The sequence below is a fragment of the Rhinolophus hipposideros genome, assembly GCF_964194185.1.
Source record: "Rhinolophus hipposideros genome assembly, chromosome: 22".
In the NCBI taxonomy this organism is placed as follows: domain Eukaryota; kingdom Metazoa; phylum Chordata; class Mammalia; order Chiroptera; family Rhinolophidae; genus Rhinolophus; species Rhinolophus hipposideros.
In genome coordinates this window covers 21,486,859-21,509,084 of record NC_138068.1, presented here as the reverse complement: position 1 = coordinate 21,509,084, position 22,226 = coordinate 21,486,859, and the positions used below count along the sequence as shown (strand labels likewise).

At 49.6% G+C, this 22,226-nt stretch overlaps 1 protein-coding gene across 1 annotated transcript; it reads left to right on the top strand.

Moving 5' to 3' along the window:
- Positions 1-1,008: 1,008 nt before the first annotated feature.
- On the top strand, positions 1,009-21,310 carry BPIFB1 (BPI fold containing family B member 1; the record flags this gene model as incomplete). The annotated part of the gene is made up of 15 exons (XM_081033795.1): positions 1,009-1,183; positions 3,743-3,884; positions 4,543-4,650; positions 5,598-5,747; positions 6,527-6,608; positions 9,952-10,015; positions 11,748-11,833; positions 12,850-13,029; positions 14,010-14,063; positions 14,559-14,717; positions 16,027-16,094; positions 16,982-17,027; positions 17,899-17,962; positions 18,934-19,010; positions 21,278-21,310. The coding sequence occupies exons 1-15, from the start codon at positions 1,069-1,071 to the stop codon at positions 21,308-21,310; spliced, it is 1,428 nt and encodes a 475-aa protein (XP_080889921.1). The 5' UTR covers positions 1,009-1,068.
- Positions 21,311-22,226: the final 916 nt, after the last annotated feature.

Below are 22,226 nucleotides of genomic sequence, written 5' to 3'. Positions count from 1 at the left end.
AGCTCACGCTGTTCCAGTTCACAGAAGACACATGTCATCCAGATGCCACATTTGTTTTTGGCAACAAGAAACCCACATGCTGAACCAAGCAAGGGCCCGGGTCTCTGGGTCAGCGTCTTCCTTCCCTCCAAGCAGGGCAGTCCACAGGAGGCAGAAGCTTCCAGAGGGGGTTGGAGGCTGAGCCCAAGCACAAGCTGGGCAGCTCAGGACCAAGTTATAGCTACTCCATGAAGAAGACAGTGCAGCGAAAGGGCCAGAATACTCCCAGCTCCTCTCCCAAGAGACCCACAGGCCTCTCCCTCACTCTCTTCCTTTCTCTTCCTGATTCCAAACAGCCACCAATTACTTCCTTAGGCCCCTTAGAATTGCAGATTAAGCAAACAGCTTTCCTGCCACTTTGAGTCTTACCTGAATTCTCATGTCCTTTCGGCCTTCAAACTTCCTGTCCTGGGCACACAGGTAACCCTAGGGCAATATTTCTCCAGTGTGGTCCAAGGTCGCTCGCTACAGGAGAGGGAAATCTTTACAGAGGAAAGGGACATATGAGCAAAGTTCTAAAGGATGAATAGGAGTTCAGCAGGGAGCTAAGAAAGGAGCTTACAGGAAGAAGGAAGAGCAAGGGCAAAGGTGCACACAAGAGAGAACAGGATATGTTCTGGGACCTTCAAGCAGCTTGGAATGACTGGAACTTTATAGAGCAAAAGGGGAATAAGCAGTAGATGGAGTTGGCTGAGTTTGGGCCATTGAGGATTTTAAGTGCCAAACACAATGAAGTAGAGCACTACTTCATTATACCCAGTTGCCAGGTGAGTAAACTGAGGCACAGAGGTTAAATTGATTGTCTAGGACATACAACTAGCCCCTGGCATCAGAGGCAGAACACAGATGCAAACAGGGCTCCAGAGCCCACTCTCTTCACCACTTCACTCAGCAGCCTCTCCTGGACTCCATGCCCCAAGTCACCAGGTATGGTGGGCCTGCCCATGGCCTCTGCCTGGCTAACAGGGCCTTTTGTGTTCACCCCAGGTTCAGACGCCTGCCACCTGCTGCTCACTGAGCCCTAGGAAGATGGCCAACTCAAGGACCTTCACTCTCCTCTGTGGTTTGCTGGCAGCCACCTTGGTCAGAGCCACCCTCAGCCCCCCTGCGGCTCTCAGCCTCAGCTCAGAAGTCATCAAAGAAAGTAAGTCTTGGTCACCAGGCCTCAACACCGAAAGGCAAAGGGGGCAAGCAGGTGAAGTACTTCGAATGAGGGAGGGAGTTTCCCGTCACTGGGGGTGTACAAGGCACGACTGGGACCCCAGGTCTAGGGTGAGACTCAAGAGGGTGAGTTATAAAATGTTGGGAGTGTCTGTGATCCCAAGAGTCCAGGATTCCAAGATCCCCATGGAATCTCAAATTCCATGATTCCAAAACCCCACTACTCTGAGGTTCCATGGCCTGCAGAAGGGTTGTGTGTCACTGTGCAGTGATGCACCTTCCTCTCCTACTTGTCCATCCCTAGAACCACGAGGGCAGAGCACCTCCTTGGAGTTGGTATCAGTGCGCAAGCCTTCCCCAGAGCAAAGAACCTCGGCTGGGGGTCTGGCAGCCTGGGTCCCAGGCACAGCTATTTCACCCTCCAGCTCTAACCCTGGGCAATTCCCTGAGCCTCAGGTCCTCCTCTGGAAAGAAACAAGGGGGCCTGCCTCACCGTCGTTGGGACTATCCAATAGGACAGAGAGGGACAAGAGCTTTAAGAACTCTATGGCCGGGCTTCTTAACCCCAGCACTTCTGATCTTGTGGGCCAAGTAACTTTGTTGGGGGAGCCTGTCCTGTGCGTTCTAGGATGTTTAGCAGTATCCTCAGCCCAGCTGTGACAGCCCAAACTCTCCAGTCATTGCCAAATGTCTCTTCGGGGCTGGCATCACCCTGGTTGAGAACTGCTGCTCCGAAGTGTTGTCCCCTGACAGGATGACAATCAGCTGGCTCTGGACGTCCATCTAAAGCACTTAGGGACACGCCTTTTGCGTGCAGTGGGCCTGGGCCAGGGCTGGATGGGTGGGGAGCGGGGCCAGGTCTCGCAGGGCCACACAGGCACTGTAGCCAGGGAAGGGATCCCCAAGTGGGGACAGGGAGCAGAGAGTTCTGGGCACAGGTGCCCTGGGCCCATACTGTGAATTGCAAGCACATGGAATGTCAGCCGGAAGCAGCAACCATGGTTTAGGTTCCCCAGGAGCAGAATCTGAGTTGAGGAGCTGTGTGCAAGTGGTTGGTTTTCGAAGTGATCGCAGAAAACACCTGCAGGAGAGTGGGAAGCAAGTCAGGTAAGGGCAGGCCAGTTACCACTGGGAGCTGGAGCCAGCCCTCCTACTGGATAACTATGTTAGTTAGGGCCAGTCAGGAGACAGAAATCGCACGATAAACCCAATAGGTGTTTTGTGCAAAGAATTATGAGCAAGGGATTGGAGTCATGGGGAACTGGCTAAGATGGGGGGAAAAGAACTCCAAAAATTCCCCAGGAATTGAGGAGATTGGGAGGCTAATCCAAGGACAGAAAGAACTTGGAGGGGGAGAATGCTCCCCAGACTTCCTGGGAGGAGTGTGGTTGAAGCCCACTCCACACCGAGTTGTCACAGGTCAGAGCTGGTCCACAGTTGGCAGGCTGAGGCCAGAGAGCAGAAAACTGCCTTCGAGGAGTCAATGGAATCCTCTGGAAAGCTGCCCCTGAGGAAGGAGTTTGCCGTTAACTCACTGAGAAGCCGTGTCCTGGAAACTACCTGGGGGCTAGCTGGGGTATCCACAGTACCATGAGCTGCCCTCGGGAGTGCTGCGGAACTCACAGCCATGGACGGTGACACCACAAGCAGCCTGGTGAGAAGAGCATACCAGGGCCAGAAACGGAAGCCCGCTCCTCCTCCATGTCCCTCCAGAGCCCCTACTGACAGGGCTCACCCTAACATTGCACCAGCTGGCGAAGGAGGAATATTTATAGGGCCCATCTCCATTATCACAGAGCAGGCAAAAAGAGTGCTTTTGTTGCTGAGAGATAATGACACACAGGGACACTGGGACGCAATGGGGCACACACACGTGGCTCATCCTGCCCGAGGGTTGAGGGTGCTGGGGTGTTTGTACACCAATTCCCATCAGTCATTGGCTGAGGGCTGCTTCCCGAGCAGCAGCTGTCCAGCCCTTCTGACCTGCTCTGCACACAAGCCAGATAGACACAGGTTGCCAGGGAAAGAGTCCGGCAGGGTTCCTGGATCACGGTCCCCTGACCTTGCCTCCTCCTTTCTCTGCTCAGCAAGCACCTGAGGCTCTTTGGACAACAGGCCCATAGGATGTAGGTGCCAGAGAATTGTGAGCAAGTGTGTTCTAGCAGTAACACAGCCCCAAAGAGGGCCTTATGGTTTCTCTGTCTGTTGGCTCTGGAATTGTTTGCCACTGGCTGAGGGAGGGATGCAGGTCCATGTGCCGTGTCCTGGCCAGTGCTCCTGGCAGAGGCTGGCAATCCTCAGGGGTGTGAATGGTCCCACTCATGCCCCAGCTTCAGTCTTCATGTGAAAATGACCCATCTGGGCCATCGTCCTCAAGGCCACATCTCCACGGGGGAGATGGTTCGGACAGAGCCATCCATACCCTTGCCGTGTGTCCAGGTCTGAGTAGCCCTGAGGGACGTCTCGTCCCAGCCTGCAACCCCCACCAACCCATCCTTCTTGCTCCTCCTGCTGTCCCCTAATCCCTGGAATCTGCTCCCAGGGCTGACACAGGAGCTGAAGAATCACGATGCTGTCAACATCCTCCAGCAGCTGCCTCTGCTCAGCGCTATGAGGGAGGAGTCAGCCGGGGGCATCCACATACTAGGCAGCCTGGTGAATTCGGTCCTGAACTTTATCATCTGGTAAGTGGAGCAGGACCAAAAGGGGAGCTCCTTGCCCACACCTCTGCCCAGAACACACTTTGCACACCCAGTCAGTCAACAAGCATCAGTTGGTGTCAGCTTTGTGCCTGACCATAGAGAATAGAACAAATGAAGTCCCTTCCTCAGAAGTTCCCAGAGGAGTTAACAAGAACAATAAGAGAGTCACACAGGAGCCCTAACAGGGCGACCCCAGAGGAAGGTCACCTGGGGTGAGAGGGTGAAGAGGTAAGGTGACGCTTCTCAGTGGAGCCAATGACTCCATGCTCACCTGGAGACAGGAAGAAAATGGCATTCCAGGTAGAGGGACCAGCCTGGGCGAAGGCGTAGAGGAGTGGGAGTCAGTCAGAATGGCTGATGCTCAAACCCCAAGGTGACAAGTGGGAGGTCAGTGAGGCCACGTCATAGAGGGTCCCAGCCCAAGGAGCTGGGATTCATCTCCTCAGTGAGGGGGGAGCCATGGAAGTGTTGTGGTGAGCAGGGGGAAGGGGAAGGGATAGGGCAAGACCATACTGGGGAGGAGTCAGTGGACTGGGCGTGGGTCCAGCTGCTGGCTGGGCACCAGGGGAGACAGGAACGATGGAGAGGATCAAGTTTGGGGATGAGGTTCAGAATCTCATCTCTCCCACATCCCATCCAGGATGAAAGTCACCTCAGCCAGCATCCTCCAGCTGCAGGTGCAACCCTCAGCTGATGGCCAGGAGCTAGTGGTCAAAGTCCCCCTGGACATGGTGGCCGGATTCAACACGTGAGTATCCCGTCAGTCAGGTACAGCAGGCCTGACATGTTCATCCACTCATTCCCCCCTTTCCTCCATGCATGGAAAAGAGTTCTAAACAGAGGGAAGAGAAAGTGCAAAGGCCCCGAGGCAAGAGTACACTTGCTTTGTTCAAAGAATAACAAGGGGTGGGGAGAAGAGAGGGAGAACGGTGGGAGGTGAGGCCAGCAGGCAGCCGAGGCCAGGTCATAGGGCCTGTAGACCAAGGTGAGGACTTGGCTTCTACTGAGAAGATGGGAGCCCTGGATTCTGAGCAGAGGGTTCTGAGCAGAGGAGGGTCATGGCATGCTTTAACATTTTGAATAATCTTCTGGTTACTGTATATAAGGGTAAGAGTGGAGGCAGAGAGGCCATCCAGAAATTATTGAAATAATTCAGAGGAGACAATGACAGCTTGGACCAGGGCCTGGGGGCAGGAAGGTGGTGAGAAGCGGTCAGGTTCTGGATATGTTTTGGAGCTAGCTAGAGACAATAGGATTTCCTAATGATTGAATGTGACGGAAGAGAGAGAAGGAGAGAGACGGAGGAGTCAAGGCTGACTCCAAAGTGACTGCCTGTGCAGCGGGCAGGATGGAGTGGCCACCAATCAAGATGGGGAAGATCATGAGAAGAGCAGGTTTGGGGGAGGATCCATGGTATATTTTGGACATGTTAAATTGGAGACGCCTGTTAGACACCTGAGTAGAGGGTTGGGTATAAATTTGGAAGCTGTTGTCATATGCAGTGGATTTAAACCAGGAGAAGAATCAAAAAACTGAGCCTGGGACATGCTGGGGTAAAAAAAAAAAATTGGGGAGGTGAGGAGCACCCAGCAAAAGTTTGAGAAGGGAGGTGAGGGTGCCAGAAGGCAGAGGGACAGGAGGTGTGCTCTAGCCGGGGGCTAGGATGGTGCTCACAGCTTCGGGCACCACTCCCAGGCCCCTGGTCAAGACCATTGTGGAGATGCACATGGAGACGGAGGTCCAAGCCATCATCCGAGTGGACACCAGCAAGAGGGGCGACGCGCGCCTTGTCCTCGACAAATGCTCCAACAGTCACGGGAGCCTGCGCATCAGCCTGCTGCATAAGTGAGTGTGGCCACCTCCCACTGGGCTCCCACCGTGCCTGGGAGGGAAGCTGGGTGGTGGCCTTGCCCCATTTTACAGATGGAGAACACTGACGCTCAGAGGCAGAAAGAGACTATCTCTCCTGACTCTAGATCTGGGGCTCCTTTCAGGGAACTTGTGATGCCAAGAAAGTTCAAGACATCAAGGGTGGAAGCCATAATGATGAAATTTCAGGCATCACTCCAGGAAGTGGGGCAAACATTTACAGGTGGAAAGGAGCCACCTTCCTAGGGCCCTCACACCACCCCAGGCCTGCTTGCTTGGAGCCATGTGTAAAAACATGCTTTGGAGTCTCAGACAAATGCATCTCCCCATTTACTCTCTGGGTGTTGCTGGGCAAGTCGCCACCCTGTGTCTCACCTGCCAAACTGCAGGGAGAGGATTAGCTCAGGCCACAGCCATAAGCAAGCGCTGGGCAGAATGCACTGCACACAGCAAGGGCTCAAAAACATAGCGCTTTTCTCCACTTCTCCTTAGCAGGACAATGGGGAGAAAGGCCAAATGCTATCACTCTGGAGTCCAGCACAAATTTCTGTGACAACCCCCAGCCCAATCTCAGAGAACTCTCTGCCACCATCTACACCTGGCTCAGGGTCTACTCCCAGCTCTGTCTCTTACAGGCCCTCTAATCTTGGGCAAGTTCCTTCCTCCCCTGGACTCAGACTCCCCTTCTATAAAACAGGGGAGAGGTGATCCTCTCTGACCTTTCCTAATCTCTCTCCCCTTCTCCCCTCTGGAAGGCTCTCCTTCATGGTCAACTCCTTAGCCAACAAGGTCATGAAACTCCTGGTGCCAGCCCTGCCCCAGCTGGTGAAAAGCGAGGTGAGTGGAATCAGTGCCTCCCTAGCTTGCAAAGATTGTTCCCCTTGTGGGGCTTGGGTGGAACTGCAAACCAGTGCTAAGGAATTTGTGTCTCCTCAGTGGAAAACTGGGCCTGACTCATTCTTTCAGCAATGGATCATTGAGGTCCAGGTAAAGAAAGTGCCAAAAGTCAACCCGGAGACCGTAAACAGTGATGTATTGTTAACAATGACTCTGAGCGGTAGAGGGGAGGGAGCCCAGATTTGTACCATTTGCTGATTTCTGTGGTGTAAACCCTCCCTCCGAGGCCAATTTGAGTGAGCAGAGTTGGGGAGAAAAGCGTAGTAGCACACCATTGTCTGCTATTTCCACCACACAGATACAATAGATATAAACAACCTCGAGAGCAAGAAATAAGAGTAAGATATAACAAAATAAGTAGGAAGTCCTGAGTTTTGAGTTTTCATTCACTTTGCTTTAGTATAATTTAACTGCAAGTTTATATAATTTAATTTTTAACAATGTCTAAGTTTAGTGCCAAGCTCAGAAATTCCTGAAAATTTAACAAATGGCCCTTGAAAACCGGCCATAGTCTGTGTCTCATATCAACCTGTGGTCTTCAGGGGTCTGTCACTCACAGGTCCTGTTGGTTTATTTTTTTGAATCGGTACACATGGGTCTATCTCATTTTATATGCTCCTTACACGCCACCGGTAAACTAAAAGTGTAAGTTGGATTTATCCACTTTGACCATTGATTTCCACTATGAATTCCAAGATGTGTTCACAACTGGGGCCTCCTGGAGTTCAAAACACCTTGTCAGATAACTCAAATGTTTTTTACAATAAAACTTTTTGAAATGAAAAGATGATCTAATAACTAAACAACTTTGGGGAGAAAAATACCTATAATCCCTGTACCTTAACTTGGCAGCTACTTTTTTTTTTATTCGTTTCAGGTGTACAAAACAACATAATGGAATTAGACATTTGGATTAGACATTTACACCCCTCACAAAGTGATAACCCCCCAAGTCTACTACCCCTCTGACACCGTACATAGCTATTGCAATACCATTGACTATATTCCCTATGCGGTATTTTACATCCCGTGACTACATATATATGTATATATATTATAATATATTATATATAATTATATATAGTTAAATATATATTTCATTATAATTGACATTCAATATTATTTTATATTAGCTTCAGGTATATAGTGCAGTGATTAGGCATTTATATAATCTATGAAGTGATCTCCCTGATAAGTCCAGTCTCATCTGACACCCTACATAATCTTTACAACATTATTGATTATATTCCCCATACTATACTTCACATCTGTGTGACTACCAATTTGTACTTTCTAATCCCTTCACCTTCTCCCCATCCCCCAATCCCCCTCCCATCTAGCAACCACCAGTTTTTTCTCTGTATCTATGAGTCGACTTCTGTTTTGTTTGCATGTTTATTCTTTTCTTTAGATTCCATATATAAGTGAGATATATGGTATTTGTCTTTCTCAGTCTGACTTATTTCACTTAGAATAATACCCTCTAGGTCCACCCATGTTGTGGCAAATGGTAAGATTTCATTCTTTTTATGGCAGAGTAATACTCCATTGTATCAATGTACCACAATTTCTTTCTCCAATTGTCTATTGATGGGCATTTTGATTGTTTCCAACTTGGCAGCCATCTTCTCTTGCATATTGCCTTCCAATCTCCGTCCACATGCACTCAAATTTTTATGTGGCTGCACTCAGTGTCAATACTATTTGATATTCTTTAAGTTATGTCTGTTTTCTATGCCACTGTATAATATTCATAATTATTATAATAGCATCATATTTAATACTTTACTAAACCATTCCAGAGAGCCTTTTTAAAGACATCTGAAAGTGAATATTTTGTAAAATTTGGCTTTTCTTACGTAAGATAATTTTTCTTTTAAGAAAAAATGTTTTTCTAGTTAACAGTGGGAGTTTCTTAAAGTAGGGCCCAGCTGGAAATTTCTTCCCACCCTCCAGCAAAATCACACTAACTGTCATCAAACTTTAATAGCTAAAACTGTATTTTTACATTTACTACATTTCACTTTTACTAGAAAAGATGGCACGAACTTGGGATTACAAAATGCTCTTTGCGTAATATGTTTTTAAGGGTGAAAAGCCACCTAGTAAATAAAATGAGAGAACTGGCTTTCCGTTAGTCATCATGATTTCCCAACACGACTCAGTGGATTTAACACGACGGTCATATGAATATTTTACTTGATGTGAAGGGAAAAGTTATAGCATGTTGAAATCTGGCAGGAGCCCATCTAGAAAATACTGAAGCCCTGTCAGTATAAATGCATGGGTCCCAACCTGAGTCCCCACAGCAGAACCCCCTGGGAAGACTTTTAAAATACAGTAGTCCTCCCCTTAGCTGCAGTTTCGCTTTCCAAGGTTTCAGTTACCCATGGTCAATTGTAGTGCAAAAACATTAAATTGAAAATTCTGGAAATAAATAATTCATAAGTTTTAAATTATGCGTGATGAAATCTCCAGCTGTCCTGCTCCATCCCACCCGGGACGTGAATCATCCCTCTGTCCAGCATCTCCATGCTGTATATGCTGCCCACCCGTTAGTCATGTAGTAGCCATCTTGGTTATCAGATTGTCACGGTATCATAGCGCTTCTGCTCAAGTCACCCTTATTTTACTTAACAATCGCCCAAAGCACATGGGGATAATTCCTTGCTGTGGGGCTGTCCTGTGTGCTGTGGGATGTTTAGGCATCCTTGCCCCGTATCCACTAGGTGCCAGTAACATCACCTCCCAAGTTGTGATAACTAAAATGTTTCTAGAAATTTCCAAATGTCTCCTGGGGGACAAAATTGCTTCCTGATAAGAACTGCTGGCGATTGGGGGTGGGGAAAAAAGAGTTCAGTGGGCAAAGGGATGCGTTGGGGCTAGAAACCCACTAAAGGCACAGAGAGATTGTTCATGAGTCTGCTTGGGTCTCTCTTGCTGGCCTGTGTTCTAGAGTCTGATACGCAGAAGGAACTCAGTAATGACGCATTGAATAAGTGAATGAAGAAATGACTTGTCCATCTCCCTTTCATGGAAAACATGGGCTCTCAGAAACAAGATGAGAAGTCTGATGGAGAGGGTACCTGGCAGGCCAGGCGTACCCTGGACATAGGGCAAGGGACAAACCTTTGCACCACTGAGTCCTCAACCCCATGGATGAAAACCTGGTTGGCCGTGGGCACAGTGGTGGGACTCAGGCTCCGTGGGCTGGGCATGGGTCACTGTGGGGCTGTGTTCTGGCTCCCCTGCTGATGGAGCCCCTGCATTTGTGCTGTTGCAGCTGTGTCCCGTGATGGAGGCGGCTTTTGAGGACATGTACGCAGACCTCCTGCGCCTGGTGAGGGGTAAGTGCACTGCTCTCTCTCTCACCTTTCCCCTTTACTGCTGGGCCGGCCTCCAGGCCTTGGCTCTGCCCAGGGGGCACCTCTCCAGGCAGGCCTGCGCAGCAACTCGGCCCAGCAGCAAGTAGGAAGGGCATCATTTGATCCCTCCCTGGGATGAGACAGGAATTGAACACAGCTGTGACTTCACCAGAGTCTATAATGTGCAAGTTTCCATGTGAGCCAGCGGGTGCCCCAGATAAACCCAAGGGCAAACCCCAGCTCTCCCATCGACTTGTTCTGTGACTACGGAAAAGCCAATTCTACCTCCTCATCCTCAGTTTCCTCATCTATAAAATGGGACTTACACATCCTACCTTACAGGATTGTTAGTGAGGATTAAAAATTTACAGGAAAGTTCCAGGCACATCGCCGGTGCTCTGCCTGGCACAGAGAAGTGTTTTCAAATGTGTGCTGCATGGATAAATGAATGAATGATACGGCAACCACTGTGGGCTATTAGAAGAGAGGGAACAGGTAAGAAACAAGATGTGTGCTCAAGAAGGAGGACATTTCTCCCTCCCTGAGAGTAGAGATAGGAGGATACAGGTTTCTGCCCCCACCTCAGAATTCTGCTGTGCTCAGACTCCTTGGAGTGGGGATTGATGGGAAGAAGAAAATTCTACCATCTAGTGTTGTGGGATCTGAAGAGGCTCATTCAAAGGGGTGACCAAAGAGAATTGGGAAGAAGAGAATGGAATCCGTGCCCGCACAGAGCAAATATTGAGCTGAGTGTTTTATATACACCGTCTGGCTGACTCCTCAGGCAACACCGTGAAGCAGTGATCATTACCTCACTTCACAGATGAGGAAACTGAGACTCAGAGGAATTAAGTCGTGTGTCCAAGTGCACAGAGGAAGTTAGTGATAGGGGAAGGCTTAAACCCAATTCTTCAAGTTCCAAGTCTGGTGTAGTTCAGATTTGAGCCAACTTTAGTAGGTGTACAACCTACGAGGCAGGTATTACTATTACACTCCCATTTTGAGATGAGAAAACTGAGGATGAAGCGGGACGAGACTACCTAAGGCTACTAAGGCTAGCATCGAAATCTCTCTGGCTTCTCTGTTCCCCAAGAGCAGGGTGGGAGGTGTGGGGGGTAGGGAGGGTGAGGGAGTAGTCTGGCCAAAGACCAACACCCCGCCCGCCCCTGCCCCCACTCTGCTGCCCTCCCCATTCTCCGCCCAACAACTTGGCGGCCAAGTGGGGAATCATGAGGCAAATATCCGGTGGACAGATCCGGACGCCGCCCAGGTGCAAATCACAGTCTAGTCGGGGAAGTGGAGAGTTATAAGCAATGGGTCAGTTTCTTTCCAAACCAAGACGATGGCATAGGACCAACTGGGTTCAATTATTTTCAAGCTATGAGCAATCGTTCCACTTTTCTGAGCCTTGGTACCCCCATCTGTCAAATGGGGGTAATAATAGGACCCACCTCCTAAGGTTACTATGAGGGTTAAGTGAGCTAACACGTGCAAAGGTTTAGCACAGTACCTGGCGTTTGATAGATGCTCAATAAATGTCAGTCATTATCATTTTCGTCAACAATATCATTCCTACTGCTCCTCCCCACTAAGCCCGTGATAATGATATTATACTTACCGTGCAATCATACAGCTCCAGCCAAAAGCAGCCCCCAAACCACCCCAGCAGGACTGCCCTCCACCCTCACACAACTTTCTTCTCGTTCCTGAGCAGTGCCCGTTTCCCTCAGCTCTGACCACCTGGAGTTTGACCTCCTGTCTCCTGCCATCAAGGGTAATGGCATCCAGCTCAACCTGAGGGTGAGTGTCATGGGACCTTGAGAGTAAAATGGGGACACCACAGCCCTTCTCTGACCACCAAGGGTCAGACACCATGATTCTGTTTCAGGGGAGAAAACATCGGTCACGATTAGGACACACAGGCTGATTTAGAAAAATCTCCACAAGCTGAACGTGTCCCATGTAAACCATTCTAAGGGGGAAAAAATAGCAGGTGGAATCTAAGGGCCACACACAGAATATAGACCCTGGTGATCTGTCCTCTGACCCTAATTTCCCCAATCAGGGGCCAGAGTGTGTGCATTGGGGCTCTTGGCCTTTCTCTCAGGCAAGTCCCTGCCAATCCCCAAATATCTGGTTACCTTGAAACAAGAGCTCAGGATCAAAACACATTAAGGATTACACAGACCTAAGTTTCTCTCCCAGCTCCACAACTTCCTGGCTGTGTGACTTTGGGCAAGTTTCCTCACCTCTCTGAGCCTCAGTGTCCTTATGTGTAAAATGCAGATAATAAAAATCACCAAAGAGAGGAAGAAATGAGACTGCATAGGGTCTGGCAGGCAGGAGGAGCCCAGTAACTGTCAATTCTCTGTAAAATGTGGAGCCACACACTCATACAGGAACTGGACTCCCTAAAGGAACAGGCCAACCTGGGCAGCTTGAATCCCAGACCAGTTTTCATGGGTCCCTTGGAAAACTGCAGCATCAAACATTTCCATTGATTTTGTTGCAGTTTTGAACTTTCCCCTCATCCAGTGTTTGTGAGGTATCTGAGACGTTGAAACACAAATGCCAAATAAGACATCTAAGGTTTTTTAAAAATCAGACATTATCTGAGGTGTGCAGGGGGAGTATATGTTGCTAGGCACCGGAGATAACTCATTAATTACAGCAAAGCCCTGACCTCCATGCTAAGCGTCCTGGAAGCAAGTGCAAAAAGGGAAACAGGCTGAGTGATGTCATTTCCTTCTACGTTGTTATTGGGTCAGCTGAGGAATTAAAGATCCCAGCCAACTCTCTGCTCTATGTCTCCTTAGGCCAAGTTGTTGGACTCACAGGGAAATGTGACCAACTGGTTCAATAAGTCTGCAGTTTCCCTGATAACACCCTCCCTGGGCAGTGCCCCTTTCAGCCTCACCGTGAGGCAGGATGTGATGAATGCTGCAATCGCTGCCTTGCTCCCTCCAGAAGAACTCATGGTCCTGTTGGACTATGTGGTAAGCCTTGACATGGGACAGAAGACGGAGCCATCTCTACTGGATCGTGAGAATTTCCTGAATCAAAGGGGGTGTAAGGACCCCTAAGCCGCCAGCACGAATCCCATCAGGCTCAGTTTAAACCCCTCTAGTAACGGAGAGTTCTCTCTCTTCCCTAACAGTCTCTCCCTCTGACATACGGCTCTAAAGCTGAAACTTTCCCTGCGACACCCAGTCCCAGTCCTAGTTCTGCCCTCTGGAACCTGATACACCTGCTTCCTCTGCCAAATAACAGTACTGTTGAGCCAAAGGGCATCTCAGATACTGAGTGGTCCAGGGAGGTCAATTGTGCTCCTGCTGCTCACGATGGGGCCGGTAGCAGACATCACTAATTGATCGGGGCCCTCCTTCTTATTGAGCCCAGATGCCGAGACAGCCTTGGAATTTTTATCAACACAGCACAGCAGGCAACCACCACCAGTCAACCAAAGTGTGCTTCCTCCTCCAGGGTGACTTGTAGGGAAACTGAGGCCCACGGGGGGAAAGAGTTGGCTCAAAGTTATGGGAGGGTGTCAGGACTTCAGGTCAGCTGACAGACAACAGATAGCCAAGCTTGTGAGGATTAGAACTCAGGGTAACGGACTGAGATGGTGAGAAAAGAGGAGTGGTCACTGGCAACCACATTCATGGTATATAAGAACTATATACCATAGTTCTTAGTTCTATAGTAAGAACTGGATCATTTCTCTGTATCCTCTGGGAGCAGGGAGCTGCCCACAGACCCACAACCACCACCAGGCCACAGTAAAAGTCCAGGCCAGCGGAGACCCCATGCCCCACAGCAGCTGACAGAGCTCTTTTCCACCAGTGACAAACACATAGCCTAGACCACCAACTCACTCGGCTTTTCTGGGGTTCTGGGGATCTCAGCAGTGGAGCTGCTGGAGGTGTGTCTCCCCCTCCCCTCCAGCTGACCTGCTCTGGCTTCCTCTCATCCTCAGCTTCCTGAGCTGGCCCATCGGCTGAAGTCCAACATCAAGGTGATCAATGAGCAGGTCAGTCCATTGGCCATCTGCAGCTGGACGGGTGTGTGCTGTGGTCTGTCCACTGGCCTCGCAGGAATAAAATACCGTGGGAACATGCTCTTTCTTTCCAGCACTGGTGACTTTTACAGACCGGGTCCCTGTCCTCACAGAGATTTCAGTCTAACAGGACAGGTTGACCTGCGTACAATCACACAGATAATATTTCAGTTACAAAGGACAGACTCTAAGGATTATGAGAGCATTACAGGGTACCTGACAGAGTTGGGGAAACTAGGGAGTGCTTCCCTGGAGGGAAGGCTATTCCAGAGAGGGAGAAGCACAACCAAAGGCGATGAGGTGGGGAGGGCAACAATCCATCCAGGATCGGAGAGGACGTGTGGCTGGGGCAGAGAGGAAGCAGGGAGGCCAGGAAGTTGGGCACAGGCCATGCCATATGGCCCCATGGGACCTGTGGGCCGCGGTGGGGCACCTGGGAGGCCACATGCAGGGCTGATGTCCTTCCAGGCTGCGAATCAGCTGGGACGCACACAGATCGTGAAGATTCTAACCCAGGAGCGCCCAGAGCTTCTTCTGGACCAGGGCAGTGCCAAGGTGGCCCAACTGATCGTGCTGGAAGTATTTGTCACCAACGAAGCTCGCCGCCCCCTCTTCACCCTGGGCGTGGTAAGTTCAATTGCCTGTGACATTGGCAGCAATCTGGGGGACCCTCCCATTTCTGTTCCTATTCACCTCTTTTGCTTTGCGAAACACTTCCTCCACTCTTATTACCCATTAGGATTGGAGTAGGGGGAGCTCTAAACCAAGAATCAGGAGCTTTGGGGGCCCAGCTCTGACCCTGTGACTTTTCTAGTCATTCAGTCCTCTTGTACCCCTTGTTAGTCCGTTACTGGCCACCAACGGTGCCTGGGGTAGGAAGGCCATAACCTCCCAGCAAACCAGCTCTGTTCAAGCAACAGCATTTCTCCAGAGAAGGGGTGGCTGTGGACTGTTAGCTGCAGTGCTCAGCAGCAGAGGGATGGCTGCACTGCCCTAGAGAGAAGATCTGAGTGGGGCACCAACCGCACCCTCTACAGAGGGCAAAGGAGAGAGAAAGACATGGCAGGACTCGTGGGTGGGCCCTGGACGCCTAACCAAGGAGTCGGGACAGTACCTGGTTGTTAGGCTAATGTGGACACTGTCCTTACAGTAGAGCCTCTGCGTGCTTCTGCATGGGTTATCCACACACAATTTCAGGCGTGCCATTCACAAAGCACAGTGCCCTGGCTTCCCGTATTGAGAGATATTCTGATCCCCCAACCAGCAGTGGGAGTGGACTGCCCGGGCCAGCCTCACTCCCTGGAGGTCTGGCCCCGCCATGGCGAACGGCAGGCACTCTTCAAAAGGCCCCCTGGACCAGGTCTGCAGGACCACTTTGTTTTCTGGGTGCAGCCGCCGGGAGCTGGAGCCTGACACTCTGCCCTCAGGCTCACCCCCGCCCACAGGTCAAGTTGGTGCATATGTTTAGCACCCGTATTGAAGACTTGGCTTCACTTCTGACCTTTCCAATAATAATGGTTAACGTTACTAGGGGTTTACTGATCTTTGTCCCTCAGTTTCCTCACCTCTACAATGGGGGCAATAATAGGAGCCACTTCGTTGGGTCGTGAGGATCAAATAATCATATAAATCATATAAACTCCTTAAAACACTGCCTGACACCCAGGGAGGGCTCCATGCATATCAGCTGCTGTCATCCTCCCCATCATCATCATTCCCCATAACAATCCTATCTGTTCAATGGGAAGTGGGTACAGGTATATCCCATTTAATAGATGAGGAAGGTGAGGCCAGAGGTCAAACCCTTTTCCAAGGTCACAGAGCCAGTAGCTGAGATTCAAGTGTCAGCTTGACCCCAGGCCCTCCTCGCGTAACCCCACATCCCACACCTGATGTATCTCTAAAAGAAATGGGGCCTGGGCTTCTCTTGTTGCAGGAAGCCAGCTTAGAAGCTGAGTTTTACACCAAAGGTGACGGACTTATGCTCAACTTAAACGAAATCAGGTAACATGTAAATAAATCATTGTGAAGATTCTGGCGATAAAAATGAGTCCTGTCTGGCGACCACTGTATTTCTTTAAATACCTAGTGTTTTGAATCTCCAGGGTGTAAGCGTCCAGGAAAGGCTACTCCAGGACAGGTAGAAAGGCTGCCTTACCTGAACTGTCCTTCTGTCGAGGACCAAGTATGAGACAGAGAAGGAAAGGGAAGTGGCCTTGTAGCAGCCCTTGGACAAGCTGACCCTGGGATGAGAAAAACCTGTGTAGCACCATTCCCTTGGCCGTGGGTGGCCTCTTCTGGACCCCTCCAAGACAGTGGCAATGACACTCATACCCAGACGCTGAGCACCCATGGAGCCCAGCCCCAAAGCTCGGACAGCCAGCTCTCTGCGCCCCTGTCTGTTCTCCCCGCATCCCACCACCCTCCTGCTGCCCCAGAGAGAGCTCAGGGGCTGCAAACTAGACCCTCCTAGGACAACTCAAGTGCATGGATGTGTTTTTGATCAGCTCACATAGGGTTAGGTATTTTTAAATATAAATGAGTTACCAAAATATAAAAATCAGAGTATCTGGCTGCCGTGTGCGCCTGCATGCCTACATGGAATGAGGTACCCCCATTAGAAAGAAACCGAGATGCCCTGTTTGCCACAGTCCTTACTCCAGAGGATGATGTTTCTGTTCTTCAGGCAGTTATTTGTTGTCTGTCTCCCCACTTCCCCCACCCCCAGTTACAGTGTAAGTCGCATGAAGCAAGGATTTAATTTGGTTCACTGCTGTTTCTGCAGAGCCGGTACTGTGTCTTGTACATAGTAGGTGCTCAATAAATAGTTGTTGAATGAATGAATGAATGAGACTCTGAGGGACGACTCTCATGGGTATCTTCTGTTGCAGCGCTAATCGAATCCACCTGATGAACTCAGGCATTGGCCTGTTCAACGTGAGTATTAACATATTGTCCCTGGGGACACGGGACAGCTCAAGATGATCCATTTCGAAAGCAGACACTGCCCAGAATGTGCTTTGACCAAGGTCCCCGTGGGCAGCCCCATGGTGAGCTGGTTGGCCTCCCCATTATCAGCCAGAGTCCAACCTCCTGATTCAGGCATTTACTGAGCAACTACTGTATGCCGAACACAGCTGAAAATACACACATACTCACAGACACACAGACACACACTCACTTTCCTTCTGTGACGTTTTGACCCCAAGTTAGAAATCCAGTCCCTTCTAATCACAATCTCATTTTGCTCATGTAGACTGATCTCAGTGGCGCTGCACAGCCCCTTCCCTCTTGTCCTCAGTTTCCCCATCTGAGTCAGATGAAATCAGACATCTCTAATTGGTTGAATCCTGTCTTCTGCCATGGTGTGGGTTTTAGGGGGTGTTTTGGTGTGGGGGAGCTCCTTATGTTTCTCTTGTTTTGTTTACGAATATTTTTCAATGGGGAGGTTTCCACATGAAAACCAGGACTTCTGGTTTCCTTTGAGAAGCCAAAATCTCAGGATATACAGGGCAAAATTTCCTCAGGGCAATTCTTCTGGAATAGACCAGTAGAGCCCCTGAGAGTGGGGGGCAGGGGGTGCATCCTTCCAATGCACCCCAGCCCCCCCACTTGCCAGGCCCGAGGGCCAGCTGGGTTAGTGCCACTCCCGGGAACCCTCCCTTGTAGCTTTGATTGGCAGGGGACTTGGGATTCCAGTATCTCTACCAGCTGCCCTCACCGTGGGGCTGGACTGTATCCATCCGAGGAATGTTTAGGAGGACTTTGGCTTCTCAGCCCAGGTAACGATGTCCCTTCTGTCTCACAGCCTGAACTTCTGAAAGACAGCATCACCGAGATCCTCATGTCCGTCCTGCTGCCAAATGAAAATGGTGGGTCTCTTTGCTATCCATCCTCCCACTCCCCAAGGTTTTGAGGGTGGGTGCTTTACTTCTCCTGCCTGAGTGTCCATTTGGGGCCCCTTTCAATCATTTCCCACCCATCCTCAGAGCCTTGTTCAAATTTCACCTCCTCCAGGAAGCCTTCCTGGTCTTCCAGCTGGAAATAAGCTCTCCCATCTCCAAATTCCCAACCCAATTCCTTTCCTGGTACCACAGATGAACTAGGTAATGCCCAGCCTTACCGGGCTGACAATAGGAGAGACTCAGAGGTGTAAACAGGCAACTACTCGTAGAGCACACTTGATGTGCCTGAGATGTGGGTTCAAGTCCTGATTCCCCCTCTTGCTGGCTGCCTAGCTTTAGATAAGCTACCTCATCATACTAAGCCTCAGTTTCTCCATCTGTACAATGGGGAAATAGGAGCACCTTCCTCAGAAGTAGAGAGATGATGTTTATAGGGGCAGAGAGGAGGTGCCGGCACAGTCAGTGCTCAACATTTCTTCGCCATTGCTGTTGTTGGCATTGTCATTTGTGTTAGTAGTGGAGGAAGCCAAGGGAAAGGGTGAAATTACTCTAATTAAACCCCAGGTCATGGCGGTGGGGGAAATTGGTAACCTATGCCAGCCACATGTTTTTCATGTCTTTATTTTATTAGCCTGAGAAATTTCAAAGTATAGACAGTGCTGCTGTGGATGATGGGAGCCCCTGATGGTTCCTGAGCAGGAGTGTGAGAGGATGTGAGGAATGCCCTTTGGAGCAGACAGAAGCCAGTGCTGGAGGCAAAGGTTGGGGAGATGAGCCTGGGTAGATGCTGGGCTGGAGAACAGATGAGAGGAGGCAAAAGGGACAGTCTGAATCGGGTGTGCCAGGTCCTATGTTCCCCTCTGGAAACTCTGAGGTTGCCCATGGCCGCACAGGCCCACCCAGGCCCCAGCAGTCTCTGACCACATTTGTTATTTCAGGCAAATTAAGATCCGGGATCATGATGTCTATGGTGAATGCCTTGGGATTCGAGGAAGCTTCATGGTCTCTGACCAAGGTGAGTGGGGTTAAACATCCTGCCCCGGGGAAGGCACAGTCGCTGAGAGAGCCCTGGGCTGGGAAGTGGGGGCTGTACTCCAACCCTGGCCCCTCTGGTCATTCATGGGAGACCTTGGGCAAGTCTATTCTTCTCTCAGGGCCTCAGTTCCTCATCTGTAAGTGGGAGAATGTAACTGTCCTTGCCTGGGGTCAACACACCTCCAGCTTTTTCCACCCTATCTGTCATTCATTCATTCATTTGTTCTTTCAATCAGTAAAGCCCAGCATATAATAGATGCTCAATAAATGCTCATTGAGCATATGACTTTCCTTGGTAGCTTCTGGAGAGGGGAGATGTAGCAGCATCACCTCCATCTGCAAACATTATCATTAATAATAACAGTCCATAATCATTCTGTGCCAGGCACTGGGTAATAGGTAGCATCTCACTCAGTCTTCACATTCACCCCATGTGGTAGATCCTGTTTCATCCCCATTTTACAGATGGGGAAACTGAAGCTCAAAGATGGCAAGTCCATTTCCACGGATATACACCCAGTAGGTGGCACAGTTGAGATTTGCATTCAGCACCTGCCCTGATAATCCCCTGCTTTGGACCCCAACCTCCGCATGAGCCAAAGACAGTGAGGTGGTTCTCTCTCAGTTAGATGGCCAGCAGACATTTACTAAGCACCTACTGTGTGCCAGGCACTGATCACTACCATGAACAAAACAGACAGAAACTCCTGCCCTCTTGGAGTTTCTAGTCCACTCTAGAGGGGCAGAGACATTGAAAGCAGATAAACAATTAAGAAAACCCACAAGTAACTGCCCTTTCTTCCATGACCAGGGTGTCTAACCAATGGCCAAGGAGGCACTTTGGACCAAACCTATTACTCTTATTAGTCCCGATTTGCCCAAAGCTGTGGCCTGCCACCACTGAATTTCTGAGCTGTTTAGTTCCAGAGAAATCCCCAGAGGAAACAAAGTCTCCAAAATGTCCTCTATCCCACTAGGGTTGAATTTAGGGGGAGGGTAAGAGGCTTTGTTAACTGGCTTCAAAGGCAAGTTGACATGTGACTTATTATCAGCTGCCCACCTCAAAAACTGTGTCCACCCTGCAGCTGGCTTTGATGGAGAATAATGAGAACATTCTGTGAATGGCACCGAAGGAGGCTGAGAGTCTAGACTCAGGCATGTGAGGACTGGTTCAAATCCTGGCTCTGCCTCTGTCTAGCCAGGGAACCTCAGGCAGCTCCTCTGGCCTCTCCTCAGCCGTAAAACCCAACAGATGTCTTAATGCACAGGTCATGCATTAATGGACTACATTGCAATGATCCAATTCTAATATAAGTAGTTTATCTAAGACACGTACTGCATTTGATTCATGTTGGGGGGACAACTGGTGTCCATATAACTGGATGTCTAGAGCTTGGTTTATTTCACGTATCTCTTATTAGGGGGCATTTAGCAACTGTCCTCCTTTTTTTTTTTTTTTTTATCAACTTGCATCACATAATCCATCATTTGCAGTTTGGGTAGGAAAGGTATCATTTCATCCTTTGGATCTGTTTTCAAATTTCCTGTTTTGCTCTGTTCATTTGTTTTGGACTAATACATGGATTTCCTTTTTATAGCTTTATAATATGTTTTATTAGGTTGGTGCAAAAGTAATTGTGGGTTTTACAATTATTTTTAACCTTTTAAACCACAGTTACTTTTGCACCAACCTAATAAAATGTAGTCTAAGGAGTGAGTAAATGGATAGATATGAGATAAAGCAAGTATGGTTTTTTTAAAATTTGATAGTAACATCTAAGTGCTGAGTATACAAGTGCTCACTGTAAAATTCTTTCAACTTTGCTGAATGTTTGAAAATGATCGCAATACAATATTGGGGGAAATCTAATAGGTTAAGTTCCTCATATTACATTTAGTTTAAAAAAAAAAAGCAAGAGCCTTGTTAAAAGGGACACAGTGGATACGACTAATCATCTGCATTTGATGAAACTTTTGGGGGAGTTTTGGTGATCAGCTGGGATTGGGGACAACAATCCTGCACAATCCCACACTCTGCACACAGATACTTTACCTGTGCCCCAGGCCCTGCGTGGGATCACTGTTCACACACAAACCTACCCCTCTGATCCTTTCAAGAATTCTGATGAGTGACTTCAGGGTCATGACCCCCAGTGCCAGTGGTCACCTTGAGGAGGACAAGTCAGCATAAATCACAAGGCAGGAGGTAAAAAAAAAACCTGTTTGACTTTTCTCCTCCAATTCCAGGATGCCCTCGTGGTCACTCCAGTGTCCTCGTAGAACTGTGGACCTCTCTCGTCTCTCCCAGTGAAGACTTGGACAGTGGCCATCCAGGGGTCCCAGTGGGAATGTGGGAACTGGCTCTGTAGGTGTCTCTCTCTGCAATAAACACTTGTCTGTGACTCCTGCAGTCTGGAGTGTATCTTTGTCCGAACTCAGGCCCTGGAAGTCTTGGGGGCTGGGCATCCAAGCCACATGTGGGTCATGTTCAGGCCCTTCTGAGCCAATCTGAGCCACGTTTGGGCCACATCGGACCACATGTGGATAACGTGCAGGGTCTTGGCCGCCTCTCTGGGTGTCAAGAATAAGAAAGCCAGTTGTGTCCTCCTGCCTTCTGTGCTGACCTCCACTTATGGTGCTGTTGACCTTGGCAGTGTGGTGGGTAGACCGCTCTCTGAACAGTGTGACTCTGGAGGCAGGTTTTGAGTTCTGGCCTGCCCCCCTTCAATGGTGTCTCACTCTGGGATGTGGCCTCCCCTCAATGGTTCTCAGTTTCCTTCTCTTATAAAATTGGGAGAATCATAGGCCCCACCTTGGAGGGCTGTAGTGAGGATGAAATGAGAGAATAGTTCCTGGCACAGGGGAGGTACTCAAACAATGTCATCTGTGGGTGATGTCATCGTCACTGTTGTTACCTAGCCTCCAGGATGTTGGGGCCTTATCACTGAAGGCCCTTCCTGTTTGGACACTGCCATGACTGCCATTGTCTCTCTGGCCTCCCTGATGCCAGCAGGTTCAGGACAGATAATAGGGCCCCTGTTTCCAGACTCCAGGCCTGGCCCAGCACACAGAACCCTTCAGTTACACAAGGGACCTTGCGGGAAGGGATGCAGGGGCATTTCGGGAAAAGGCATTACCCAACTTCAGGGCCTACACAGACGTAAGAACAGCTCACAGCCTGGACAGGCAGCCCAGA